Here is a 15,181-nt window from a genome sequence, read left to right on the forward strand (position 1 = left end):
GGTGTTTTTGTGAGTTGTTTGAACTGTCCAGTGTAGTGAGCTGTGAAACCTGAGTCACTCAATGTATTCAAGGCTAAGATAGATAGATCTTTGAACTGTGGAGAATTCTAGGATTATGGGGATCAGTAGATAGAATGTGAATGTGTGGACACCATTGACTATATTGTATTATGGAGCAAGCTCAAGGAACCTGGTGACCTGTTCCTGCTCCTATTTCTTGTATCGTCCTGTAATTGGTAATGGCTTCATAATGAATGTTCAGGTTGAAAGGCCAACCACTAAATCAAAAACATCAAGCAAAGCCTTTTCTTAGGGATATTTTTACAAAAGGAAGAGATTACTATGAGCTTTGGGCATTCCTATAGGAGCTTGGGCTGAACATTGGCATTCCACTGACAGTCCAAAGACACTGCAGCACTCCATTCACTTCGAGTAAACCATTGTGCATTCCAGTTCTCTCAGCTGCCCTGCAATCGTGTGCTAACCTGTTTTTTTATGGATTAAGGTAACTTTCTCCACAAGATTCCAGAAGTCACATCAGCTAAAGCTTCTTTCGTTTGACGCTCCAAGTCTCTTGAACCGGGGGGAAAACTTCACTCACCTCAACATTAAACTTTTCTCACAACCTGTGGACTCACTTCATCTCATATTCTCAATGTTAATTGTTCATTTATTATTATTATTTCTTGTTTCCTCTTTCTCTTTGTATCTGCAGGTTTTTTTGCAGTTCAGTTGTCTGCTTTGTTAAGTGTGCTCTTTCGTTGATTATATTGTGTTTTCTTGTATTTACGGTGATCGCCCCACCAGAGAAGGAATTTCAGGGCTGTATATTGCGGCACATACAGTATTGTGCAAAAGTCTTATCTATAAATATATAGCTATAATGCCTAGGTTTTTGCACAGCTCCAAAGTAATGTAATGTTTTGCACTGTACTGCTGCCCGCCCCAAAAAAAACAAATTTCATGACATATGTGAGTAATGATAAATCTGATTCTGATAAGGGTCTCTGTTATGGACTGAGAGTAGGAAGGAGTCAGTGAGAAGGGATCATTGTTGGAAAAAGGGAAGGGAAAGGAGAGGGAGTGGGAAGCACCTGAGAGACATTCTGTAATGATCAATATACCAATTGTTTAGAATCAAATGACCTTGCCTGGAGTCTCTGGGCTGTGTGTGTCTGCACCCACACCAACTCCTTCCCCTAGCACTCCTTTTCTGCTCCCTATCCCACACCCCTCCGCGACACTTTACCCTCACCATTCCAACATCCTTTGCTCCACCAGATTTACAGACTCACGATCCACTCTATGTTGAGAAATACATTACCGTGCAAAAGACTTGGGCACCTTAGCTATATATATGTGCCTAAGTCTTTTAGTACTGTACGTACTTTGATAATAAATTTACTTTGAACTTTGAACTACACATAACAATAATAAACTAATTATAATTCTAATATTGTTGTTTCTTTTTGCATTAATTGAATGCTTCAACCAGGTTGAAAGCACTGGCGCTGGTCATTCTGAACTGGCAAGTCTTCTTCGTTGTCATAGCTAAATAAATAAAGAAAAGGATGCCTTGGAATGTAATATAGCTCAGTTAGATTTAAAGAACACTTTTATTCAAACCCTTGACTCTGAAATGGAGAACTAATACAGGCTATACAGGTAATCCTTGTGGTAACAGAAATATAATTGCTTTCTTTATAGATACCCAATGATCTGAGAAATCATTTACCTTTTAATATGATACTATGATGTAACATGATAATATCTATAATATGAATGACAATAGAAAGGGTATAGATAGGGTAAACGCAAGCAGGCTTTTTCCACTGAGGTTGGATAAATCTAGGACTAGAGGGTGAAGGGTTAAGAGTTTAAGGAGAACATGAAGGGAACTTCTTTACTCAGAGGGTAGTGAGAGAGTAAAAAAGCTGCCAGAAGAAGTGGTGGACGTGGGTTCAATTTCAGCATTTAAGAGAAATTTGGATAAGTACATGGATGGAAATGTTATGGAGGGTTATGGTCTGGGTGTAGGTTGATGATACTAGGCATATTTACAGTTCAGCACAGACTAGATGGGCCAAAGGGCCTGTTTGTGTCCTGTAGTGTTCTATAATTTTATAATTCTCTATACTGCCTTACAATGACTCATCTACATTGCAGAATAATAACTTTAAACATATGATAGAAATGGTGTTGTGTTTTGCTTCTAATATTGTTCAATAATAATTCTAATATTTTAATTGTTTACTATAGGACAATATAGGGTGATTACCCAGCATGTTAGGCATATTAAGGCACCAGTAAAGTAGCAGGTTGCTATAGAAGAAGCTTAGAATCAATTTGGAATTGGTTATTTAGGATCAGAGTAGAATCAGGTTTACTATTGCTGATAAACTATACGTCGTGAGCTTTGATGGTTTGCGGCAGCAGTATAGGGCAATAAATAATTTAAAAAGAACTATAATTTACAATAAGAAATATTTTTACAAGTAAATAAATAAATAGTACAGTAAGAGATGTAGCACTCATGGGTTCAATGTCCATTCAGAAATCTAATTGCAGAGTGGAAGAAATGTTCCCAAACTGCTGAGTTTGTGTGTTCTGGCTTCTGTACCTCTTCCCTGATGGTAGCAATGAAAAGTGGGCATGTGCCATTTGATGTGGATCCTTACACATGGATACCATCTGTTTAGGGCTTTGCCTTTCGAAAATGTCTTCGATGTTGGGGAGTGCCCACAATGGAGCTGCCGAGTTTGAAACTCTCTGTAGCTTTCCCTGATCTTTGTTTTGGAGGGTCCCTATCAGGCTGTGATAAACCAGTCAGAATGTTCACCAAGGCACATTTAGTGAAACTTGCTCTGGTCTTTGGTGGCACACCGAAACTCCTCTGATGTGATTTTGGTACGTCTCCACATCACCATTTGAGTTTCTGCCAACAAGAAGTTGCGTCATTGGCAAACTTTTAATGAGATTCACCTACCAACTAGTAATTTCCCTTCTGCATGGCTAGGCTATGGATTTTCTGTACTTTTACATGGAGTTGGTTGAAATATCACAGTTATCTTTTGTCAATTTGTTTTGGGTAACTTTCTTCGATCTTAATCCAGCCACTAATTCTACTCTGTTTTGCTTCCATAACAGGAGAATTATGTGACCCCAATCCATGTGAGAATGGTGGTACGTGCATGGCAGGGTTGGCAGAGGGTTCGTTTTCCTGTGAGTGTCCTGAAGGATTCACAGGCCCCAGCTGCTCTAGTATTGTGGAGGTTGGTAAGTGTAACACAGACCTTGGCAACACCTACTTCTTGCATGCCTGCCTCTTCTAACACTACTGAATATTAACCTGTGCCATGTAACTGGATAATCGTACTCCAGCACCTGTTATGTTCTTGCTATCTTGTCCTGTCTCATATCTTTAAGTGTGTGCTCTTTTTATTATTTGTTATATATTACGAACTAATTGTGGGAGAATATTATGAATTTTTTTCTATTTAAGAACCATAAAGGTAATTAGCTTTAGTGACTGCAAGTTTTTTTGAGACAAGTATTATGGCTTTATATTAACCATAGGTTAATGAGAATGAAACTGGTTTCAAATGAACATTACTTCAACTGTTCCACAATATACATATCAATTTAGAACATTATAAAACTGAACCTTAAAAGAAATTTAATTACTTATATGAAATTGATGCATAATATAAATGGATATAAATGTGATACGTTTTGTAACTTAGCATTCATTCAGTGTTAACACAAGCATGCAAAACAAAATTATAGTTAACATTAAGTTCTTTATGTAGTGATTTAATGGGTGCAGTGTGACATAACTTTATACCTATTGGAAATGGCTACTAGAAACACAAAGGTTGAGCAAATAGGCAGAGTAGCATAGCACTTAATGTAATGCTGTTACAGCACCAGCAACCTGGGTTCAATTCCTGTTGCTATGTGTGAGGATATAGAACAATCTTGTCGTGACTACGTGGGTTTCCTCCGAGTGCTCCGAGTTCCTCACACATTCCACATTCCTCACGAGTTAGTAGGTTAATTGGCCACTTGGCTGTAGTTGGGTGGTGCATGCTTGTTGGGACGGAAAGGCCTGTTACTGGACAGTATCTTTAAATAAGTTCTTTTAAAGATTAGCTTTATTTGTCACATGTGCATTGAAACATCAAAACATAAAGTGAAATGCATCATTTGTGTCAATTAAATCAGTGAAGATCGTACTGAACACCCTGCAATTGTCACACTTCCAACACCAATATAGCATGCGCGTAATTCACTAATTGTAACCTGTACGCCTAGGGAGTGTGGGAGGTGGCTGAAGGACACAGGGGATGCCCATGTGGTCAGGGGAGAACGTACAAACTCCTTACAGGCAGCAGTGGGAATTGAACCCTGATCAGTGATCACTGGCACTGTAATCCTGTTATACAAACCACCTTCTTTTTTATAGGAATTAATTTATCCTTTTTTTTCAACCAGAATGAAACTCTTTCTCTGAAATATAAAGCAGAGGTTGATAGGTTCTTGATTAGTCAGGACATCGAAGCTTACAGGGAGAAGGCAGAAGAATGGGGTTGAGAGGTGTTGTGTATTTAATACTTCAATAATACTTGAGTAATCCAGTATATATAGTGGTTGATTAAGCATTCTTATTCGTTTGAACAATAATTATGGGTGTTATGTAAAAATACGCTAATCGTGTACGTCATTATGCTACATAGTGAAACGTGTGCATCATTTAAAGTAAAAGACAACGTTACACCCACATTCTTGAACTCTCATGTCTTTCCTTGAATCAGTTTAATGTTTTGAAATTACAAAACATAACCAGAAGGGTAATAAATCAGCCATGATGAAATGGCAGAGCAGACTCAATGGGCCAAATGCCCTAATTCTCCTCCTTTGACTTGTGTCTTAAATCACAAATTTTTAGATGTGTTATGTTCAAAGATTTACCAAGAAATTCTAAGGTCATGTGAGGTTCGAATTTTAAGTTACTGTGAATATTATATCTAGCTGGGTCAAAGAGAAATCATGTAACTAAGGAATTTTGTGTTCAGCTATAGCTATGTCCACTAAGACCAATTAGCACTACGTCTCATTATATAAGTGGCACAAAAACATGGACAGGAACAGACTTCCCATATTCCTTAGAATTCACAGACCTTGACTCCGGAGGAAAATTTACCACATGTGAGGCCAAGTGACTAAGTTAACAGAAATCATTGTAGATCATAAGAGAGGGGAAAATCCTCAGTGGCTGAACTCATTTTAATAGGAAGAATGAGAAGAGTCAATTTAGGTTATCTGGTACAATTCCGGAGGGTGTGTACATACCAAGTTCAAAGTAAATTTTATCATCAAAGTACAGATATGTCACTATATACAATCCTGAGATTAATTTTCCTGCGGGCATACTCAACAAATCTATAGAACGGTAACTATAACAGGATCAGTGAAAGCTCAACCAGGGTGTAGAAGACAACAAACTGTGCAAATGCAAATATAAATAAATAGCAATAAATAGCGAGAACATGAGATAATGAGGTAAAGAGTCCTTAAAGTGAGATCATTGGTTGTGGGAACATTTCAGTAATGCGGCAAGTAAGAGTAGTTATCCCCTTTTATTCAAGAGCACGATGGTTGAGGGGTAGTAATTGTTCTTGTCCCCGGTATTGTGAGTCCTGGGGCTCTTGTACTTTCTTCCCGATGGCAGCAGGGAGAAGACAGTATGTCCTGGGTGGTGGGACGTGCGATGATGGATGCTGCTTTCCTACGACAGTGTTTCACGTAGATGCGCTCAGTGGCTGGGAGGGCCGTTTGAAATTGTCAGACAGCTGCTGGAATAGTCAGTACTGCGTACGGGAATTTAGAATTCATTAGTAGAGGTACAGAGTGTGAAGCAGGGAGTTATAGGATCAAAGAGTTGTACAGAATTGAAAAAGAGCCTTAGATCTACCAGATCAATATCCATCAGCACTAATCCCAACGAACAAGCAATAGATCCACCCTGCTGTCCTAACTGGGATAGAGTTCCTCTTAAACGGCGCAGTTATATAATCCTCATGAAACAAAAGTTAGGTCACAAGTAGAGTCATATATCTAATTCAGGCCACGGCACTTTGGAAAGCAAGCACAGTTCCGAGAGAGATTGCAGAAGAAAATTATGACTGCCTTTCTGGGAATGAGGATTTTTAGATGCAATTCATAAGGTAAGGTGTGCTTTATTTGCCACTCGTACATTGAAACAACAAAACGTACAGTGAAATGCACTGCTTGCATCAAATCAGATCAGCTGGGAATGTGCTGGGGGCAGCCTGCAAGTGTCGGCACAATTGTGGCACCAACGTGCTCACAACTCACTAACCCTAGCCAGTATATTTTTGGAATGTGGAAGAAAATCAGGACACCCAAAGGGAAAGCACGTGGGAACAGAGAGAATGTACAAACTCCTTACAGACTGCTGTGGGAATTGAACCCCAATCGGCGATTGCTGGTGTGATAAAACAACTGCCTTAACCGCTAAGCTACTGTGCTGCCCAGTGCTGCCCCAATTTATATTGGGAGTATTCTCCTTCATGACAGTACGTACAGAGAGGATTTACATCGGTGGCACACCAGTGGAAAGTGCGAGCGGTTTCAAAGTCCTGGGAGTGCACATGTCACACAATCTCTCATGGTGCCAGGACACCTTCTACAGGATCTGCAAAGCTCACTGACACCTCCGCTTTCTGAGGAGGCTGAAGAGAGCTGGAGTGTGCAGACCAACACTCACAATCTTCTACAAGTGCGCAACAGAGAACGTGCTGCATCGCTGCTTGGTACGAAAACTGCACCGCAGCGCACAGTAGTTAAACCAGCACCAGCCAACCTGCCATCAAGAATATATATATACAGAAATGTGCCAGAAAAGGGCCAGTAACATCATGAAGGATCCCACCCACCCTGCTCATGGACTGTTTGTCCCACTTGCACCAGGAAGGAGGCTACATAGCATCCATACCAGGACCACCAGACTCAAAAACAGTTACTTTCCCTTAGTAGTAAAGCTGATCAAATCTTCCACCCACTAACCCACCCCTCCACTCCCATCACTACTTAATTATTTTCTGTCAATCACCTTCTGTACTAACACTCCTGTACCTAACGTCACTTTATGGACATACAATCAATCTCTGTATATAAGCCACCTTATATATTTATCCATATTTATTGTGTTTTTTTGAATTATTGTGTTCTTTATCTTATTGTGTATTATTTATTCTGCATTGGATCGGAATTAACAATTATTTTGTTCTCCTTTACGCCTGTGTACTAGAAATGACATTAAACAATCTTGAATCTTGAATCTTAATGGAGATGTATGGGTTTGTGGCATGTTTAGCGTATAGTAGATGAACAGTGGGAATCAGTTCCCATCAGCAGATGGTTCAAGGACTCTAGGGGGTCACAGAGTAACAATACAGAGGAAATGCAAAGCAAGTCTTACGAAGATAGTTCGAGTGAGCTAGGGCTTTTTCTATGGAGTGAAGGCAGATAAGAGGTTACTTGATAGAGGTGTACATGATCATAAGAAGATTAGATTGAATGGACAGCCAGAGATTTTCTTCCAGGATGAAATGACTAATATAAGAGAGCATCATTTTAAAGTGATCAGAAAAAGTAAAGATGGGGGGGAGGGGATTGTCAGAGGGAAGTGCTTACACTGTGAGTGGTGAGTGTATGGAATGGTGGTAGAGCCAGATAGATTAGGGATATTTGAGAAACTCTTAGGCTAAGACTTGGGCACATGAAATGTAGAAAGGATGGGGTCTGGGAAGGAGGGAACTGTTAGATTGATCTTCGAGTGTTAAAGGATCAGCACAACATCATGAGTTGAAGGGCCTGTATGGTGCTCTGCTGTTCTCTCTCCATTGTTCTATCGCAATTCCAATGACCCAGATTCGGATATGACTTTCGGTGCTGTTTACGTGGCGGCTTACACCTGCTTGCTCCAGTTTCATCCCAGACCGGAAAGACGCGGCTAGTAGGACATTAATTGGCTACTACTGTAAATGACCCCAGGTGTGCAGGTGAGCGGCACAATCAGAGGGCAGTTTAGAGACAACAAAATGCTATGGGTAGGGCTTGCACAGGTGGTTGCTTGATCATCTGTGTGGATTCAAAGGCTCCAACAACAGTTGTTGATTGTATTCTGAGATTGATTGACTTCAATCACGTAGAGTGTAAAATGTACCGTGATATTGAATTGCCACGCTGATGGTTCTGTGAGCAGCTGCAGAAGTGCATGTAGAATCAGCATCAGAATCAGGGTTAATATCACTGGCATATGTTGTGGCAGCAGTACAGCGCAGTACATAGTAATAAAAATCTGAAAATTATGTTAAGTATACATATAAAAATTAAATTAAGTAAGTAGTGTAAAAAGAGAGGAAAAAATCATGAGCAAGTGTTCATGGATCCATTGTCCATTCAGAAATCTGACAGGAGGAAAAGAAGCTGTTCCTGACACGTTGAGTGTGTGTCCTCAGGTTCCTGTACCTCTTCCTTAATCATAGCAATGGGAAGAGGGTGATTGTGTGTTCGTTATGTGCCATGTCTTTTATGACATGGGCAATCATGGTCTTTCCATGACCATGATTGTTCTTGGCAAATTTTCCGAACTGGCTTGTTATTGCCTTCTTCTGGGCAGTGTCTTTACAAGATGGGTGACTCCAGCTATTATCAATACTCTTCAGAGATTGGTCGCATAACCAGGACTTGTGATATGCACCTCCCGCTCATATGACCATCCACCACCTGCTCCCATGGCTTCACGAGACCCTGATTGGGGGGGTTAAGTAGGTACCACAGCTTGCCCAAGGGTGACCTACAGGCTGGCAGGGGGAAGGAGCATCTTGCACCTCCTTTGGTAGAGACATATCCCACCATGCCACCCTGCCCTGGGAGATGTGGTCCTTTAATGGTGGATACTGCCTTTCTGAGGCATCACCTCTAAAACTCAACAGCTTAGGATATTTTTTTAAACAACCAACAATCTTCCAGAGAAACTCGGCAGGTTGTGCTGCGTCTGTAGGGGAAAAGGAACTGTCAGTATTTCGGGTTCCTCCAACAGATTGTTTACTGCTTCATATTTCAGATTCTGCTGTCTCCTGTGTCTCAAATCTTCTTTTTTGACAATGCTTGCCTCTGTTCTAATTTCTCGACCTAACTACCAAATGTAACTACGATGCAAAATTTCTTGGAGAGCAACTTGTAAATAAAATATGCATAATATCCTTGAACAAATGATGGAATGCATGTCAGCAATTTTAAAACAGAATTTGAAAGAGAATTGTAATTCTGATTTTCACCATTTGAAGCTTTCTACAAAATCTGGAACAAAGACAAGGGAGAAATGATTTCAGAGAAAATAATTAGTCTTTGTGCTTTCTCTGTCTGAGGTATTCCCAACAAGGGTTCAGCTGAAGCCAAGTGCCCGCAACTCTTTATTTCTGTGGAAGTTGTCAAAGCCAGAGGTTCCTACAAGTTCATCCTATCAAAACCATGGGGATTGTAGACAAGGCCAGGGTGTATCACATTCAAGCACAGCGACAGAAAGCAAGGGTGTGTTAGAAGCAAGACATGACAATGAAACATTAAGAAAAAACTCAAGATAATAAGGCCAAGTTCACATGGAAATCACATTTGATCAATTATTTGAAGAAGTATCTAGTGTATCACACTTGGGTTTCCATGGGCATTTGATAAGGTAAAGTGTTAAAATTAATTGAAGGAAAAAAGCTTAACATGTAGGAGATAACATGCTGGCATAGTTAGAAGATTGGCTGACTAATAGGAAACCAACTATCAGAATCAGAATCATGTTTACTAATTATTCTATTTTATTTAGACATATAGAGCAGATGAGTTGCTCCAGCTAGCAACCCACCTATTTAACTCTAGCCTAATAATAGGATAATTTGCAATGACCAATTAACCAACCTACCGGTACATCTTTTGTCATACACATGAATGCAGCCGAATGAAACAGTGTTCTTCTGTGACCAGGGTACAAAACACTAAACCAACAGTCACACACAGCACATAAAACACATATAATTATAACAGCAGAAAAACATAAGAGTTACATAAAAACATTAAAAAATAATAATATAGCTCAGGTCCCTGAGGGTCATTGATGTTCTGGAAATTAGATTAGATTAGATTAAATGAAGATATTGATGGGTTTGCAGAGGTAATGGTACAACTAAATTAGCCATCGTCCATTTAATATGACACAAACTCAAATTTCAAAGTAAATTTATTATCAAAGTATCTATATGTCACCATAAACTACTCTGATATTCATTTTCTTGTGGGCATTTATAGGAAAATAAATATTTATGATATACTATGATAAAGATGGACAAACAAGCAATGTGCAAAATGAGACAAATTGTCTAAAAAAAATACTGAGAATGTAAGTTGTAAAGAGTCCTTGAAATTGAGTTTGTAGGTTTGTGGAATTAGTTCATAGTTGATGTGAGTGAAATTATCCACACCTGGTGTTTGTAGGGTGATAACGGTTCAGCAGTTCAGGAGCCGGGTATTTGTAGGGTGATTACTGTTCCTGAACCTGGTGATGTGAGACCTAAGGCACCTGTACCTCCTTCCCGATGGCAGGAGGAAGTAGAGAGCATAGTCTAGACGGTAGGAATCCTTGATAATGGCTGATGTTTTCATGCAGCACTCCTTGTAGATGTGCTCAATGGTGGGTAAGCGCATTGAGAATTCCCAGTAATGCCCCCCACCCCCTCTCCTTCACTATTTCCCCATCTCTCTTCCTTCTCTCACCTTATCTCCTTGCCCAGCCATTGCCTCCTCGTTCTCTTTTTTCCACGGCCCTGGATCTTTTTCGCAAATTTACTTCCCAGTTCTTTACTTCATCCCTCCCTCCTCAGGTTTCACCTTTCACCTTGTGTTTCTCTCTCCCCTCCCCCCACCTTTTAACTCTACTCCTCAGCTTTTTCTCCCTAGTCCCACCGAAAGGTTTTGACCCGAAGCGTTGACTGTACTCTTTTCCTAGATGCTGCCTGGCCTGCTGAGTTCCTCCAGCATTTTGTGTGTGTTTAACATCTCCATGTTGGTTTTATCTATTATCATCTTCCTTTCCACGTTCCGGTCAATCTTAGACCTGGACTATTGCTAGTAGGAGTCTCTGCAATGCTGCTACAAAGCTGGCTGGACTGTTTGCTGGATTTAAAGATTAAAAATTAGCTTTATTTATCACATGTATTCAAATCATACGGTAAAATGCATTGTTTTTGCATCAACGACCAACACAGTTTGAGGAAGTGCTCTGGGCAGCACACCAGTGTCGTCAAGCTTCTGGCACCAGCATAGCATGCCCGCAAGTTACTAACCCCACCCCATACATGGTTGGAATGTGGGGGGAAACAGGAGCACCCTGAGGAAAAGTCATGTGGTCACAGGGAGAACATAACAACTCCTTACAGAGTGGTGGGAATCTTATAGTTGGTGCTGTAAAGTACTGCCCTACCTGCTACACTACCTTGCAGCCCTATTCCCCTCTAATACTTAGTACTATCAACTATGTTAATAGAGTTCATGGTTATAACTGGGGCAGCACAGTAAGGTCTTCTTTTGTCCATTACGCCACTGGTCCTCCATCTCTGACGGTGTTCACAGCTTCCTTCATCATGTCAATAGCTTCCTCTCAGTTGACCGTCAGACAAGTAGATCCCAGGTGGAGACTCAGAAATACCGTCACATTACACATATAGAAGGATTCTCCATTGCTGTTTCCATAACAGTTTTGTTTGACCAGTCAGGGTTGTTAGCCATGAGCTGAGCTCCCGAACCTGGGGGATTGATGGACCACTCTTAGTCTGGCTGTTACCCTTTGACCTGTTTGGCCTGGGTGACCCTACCAAGAGCAAAAACATAAAGCCCTGACTCCAGTCAACATAGTTCTCTGGGTCACAGAGGCACACAAGACTCCAAGGCACAAGGTAGTGGAATTTTGGAGGGACACAGTAAGGTAGTACCTTGTGTCCTGAGGCTGGTCCAAGAAGAAACCTCCTCTCCAAGTGTGAAATATTTAAGGGAGCTTCTTCACTCAGAGGGTGGTACGAGTTTGAAACGAGCTTCCAGTGGAAGTGTTGGATATTGATTTGATTGCAGCACTTAAGAGAGGTTCAAATAAGTACATGGAATGGAGGGTATGGAGTGCTATGGTCCAGGTGCATGTTGATGGTTCAGTACAGATTAGATGGACCAAATGGCCTGTTTCTGTGCTGTGGTATGACATTCTGTGTTTTTGTCCTGATGCATTAATATTTCAGTTTTCCATGTTAAATACATGTTAAATAAATTTGACAATTTTTCATGTCCGTACATACATGTTTTGTCCACCGGGTGGCTTTGATACAACAGGTTGAATATTTCCAAAGATTTTGGCCACAACTGTATTCATATTTCAACCTGTTTATTTTGATGTTTTACTCTTCTGTCTCTTAACTTCTCCTCTTCCAAGTTTAATTATCAGTTGTTTCAGCATTCCGACCTTTAAACCCAACAATATTACTCTCTTTTACTGATCTTCTTTGCTCACCGTAGATAGATAGATAGATAGATAGATAGATAGATACTTTATTCATCCCCATGGGGAAATTCAACATTTTTTTCCAATGTCCCATACACTTGTTGTAGCAAAAACTCATTACATACAATACTTAACTCAGTAATAATATGATATGCATCTAAATCACTAACTCAAAAAGCATTAATAATAGCACCGTATCGCAATCCCTACCGATAGACTTTTCCCCAATCTCCAAAGCCTGAGACAATCATTTGTTATTGCAACATATAGCCCCATTATTTGTTAGTTATGATGAAAATAGCTGTAAACAATGTTGCAGCATTTTATTTCATCACTTGAGTATGATGTACCCCTATGAGGTGGTCTATTGGTGGGTCCAAGGGTGGTTGTAGAGGCTGATCCGGTGTCCACATATTCTGGTGCAGTGTGGGCAAGAGTACAGTAAGCGGTGGTTGAGGTCGTTCGGCTGTTCTGTCTCTCCTTTCACAGCTTGAAGCAAAAATCAGGTTAAGAAATGTGCGCAGAACAATATCTGAAAATCTAATCCAATTCATATCTTACGGGGGCAAACAGCAAAATTGAAACAGGGCATTTAGAGAATATTATAAAGTGATCATGTTCAGAATTCAAAGATCAAAAGTTCAAAGTAATTTTACTAACAAAGTACATGTACGTCACCATACACCACCCTGAGATTAATTTTCTGCAGGCATTCACAACGGAAAAAAAACAATAGAATCAATTTAAATTGCACACAAGGAAGACAAACATTTAATGCACAACAGACAACAAAATGTGCATATACAAAAGAGCCCAAAATAATAATAATAAATAAATAAACAATAATTATTGAGGACATGAGTTGTAGAGTCCTTGAGAGTGAGTCCATAGATTATGAGGTCAGTTCAGTGTTGGAATGAGTGAAGTTGAGTGAAATTATCCCCTCAGGTTCAAGAGCCTGATGGTTAAGGGGTATTAACGGTTCCTAAACCTAGTGATTTTACCTCCTTCCTGATGGCAGCAGCAAGAAGAGAGCATAGCCTTGGTGGTGGGGGTCCTTGATGATGGATGCCGTTTTCCTGTGACATTGCTTCTTGTAGATGTGTGGAGGGCTTTACCCATGATGGACTGGACTGTATCCACTACTTTTTGTAGGCTTTTCATTCTAGCGCATTGGTGTTTGTGATGCAACCAGTCAGTACACCCTCCACTGCTCATCTATCAACCACATACCTGAGGCTGCATTTACCTTAGGCTATTCTATCAATAGTCAATATACTCACCATCATACTTCCATAGAAGTGTGTCAAGGTCTCAGACGACATACCAAATCTTTTCACAAACTTCTAAGAGGAGTAGAGGAGCTGGTGTGCTTTCTTTATAATGGCACTTAAGTGCTGGACCTCGGACAGATCCTCTGAAATCCTCTGAATTTGGAGGAATTTAAAGTTGCTGATCTTCTCTGCCTGTGGTTCCCCGATGAGGACTGGCTCATGGATTCTGGTTTCCTCCTTCTGCAGTCAATAATCAGCTCTTTGGTTTTGCTGACTTTGAGCGAGAGTTTGTTGGTGTGGCTACATTTAACCAGTTTTTTATTTTATTTGCCTCCAAAATGCTGATTGATCACCACATTTCATTCGGCCTTGGACAGTGGTGTCATCAGCAAACTTTAATATGGTATTGGAGCTGTGCTTAGCCTCACAGTGATAAGTATAAAGTGAGTAGAGCAGGGGCCAAGCACACAGCCTCGTGGTGCATCAACACTGATGGCGACTGCGGTAGAGATGTTGTTGCCAATCCAAGCTGCAAGTGAGGAAACCAGGGATCCAGTTGCACAAGGAGGTATTAAGGTCTTGGAGCTTATTGATTAATTTTGAGGGGATGATGGTATTGAATGCAGAGCTGTAGTCAATGAGAAGCATCCTGATGGATGCACCCTCACTGTCCAGATGTTCCCGTGTTGAGCGAAGAGCCAATGAAATGGCATCTGCTGATGATCTGTTGTAATGTTAGGCAAATTGGAAAGGATGGAAGTTACTCCTCAGGCAGCAGTTATGCTTCTTCACCAACCTCTCAGAAAATGTCATCACAGTGGATATAAGTGCTAGTGGATGATGGTCATTGAAGCAGGTTACCGTGTTCTTCTTGGGCACCTGTATAATTGAAGACTCATTGAAGCAGGTGGGCACCTTTGACTGCTGAAGCGACTGGTTAAAGTTATCAGTGAACACTCCAGCCAGTTGATCAGGACAGATCTTCAATACTTGGCCAAGTTACTTGGCTAGTCTTGGTCAGATGTTTTTCATGGGTTCACCTTTCTAAAGGGTGCTCTCACATTGGCCTCTGAGCCTGAAATCACTGGGTCATTTGGAGCTGTGGGAATTTATGAAGTGCCTCCATGTTTTGTTGGTGAAAAGGAGCAGAGAAGGCACTGAGCTCATCTGGGAGCGAAGCCTTGTTGTCACTGATGTTGCTTGGTTTCACCTTGTAGGAGATGATTGCATCCAAACCCTGTCACAGTTGTTGAGCGTCATTCTGTGATCCATGTATGGTCTGGAA

General features: G+C 40.6%; 1 protein-coding gene across 2 annotated transcripts in view; it reads left to right on the forward strand.

Annotated features, from left to right (window-relative positions):
- LOC140739061 (EGF-like repeat and discoidin I-like domain-containing protein 3) overlaps window positions 1-15,181 on the forward strand; it is a 292,599-nt gene that overhangs the window by 69,730 nt on the left and 207,688 nt on the right. For both annotated transcript variants that reach the window (XM_073067021.1, XM_073067017.1), the window contains exon 2: window positions 3,148-3,276. In XM_073067021.1, the coding sequence (XP_072923122.1) occupies window positions 3,148-3,276 (129 nt within the window). The remainder of the gene's footprint in view (window positions 1-3,147; window positions 3,277-15,181) is intronic.

The sequence above is a fragment of the Hemitrygon akajei genome, chromosome 2 (assembly GCF_048418815.1).
Source record: "Hemitrygon akajei chromosome 2, sHemAka1.3, whole genome shotgun sequence".
In the NCBI taxonomy this organism is placed as follows: Eukaryota; Metazoa; Chordata; class Chondrichthyes; order Myliobatiformes; family Dasyatidae; genus Hemitrygon; species Hemitrygon akajei.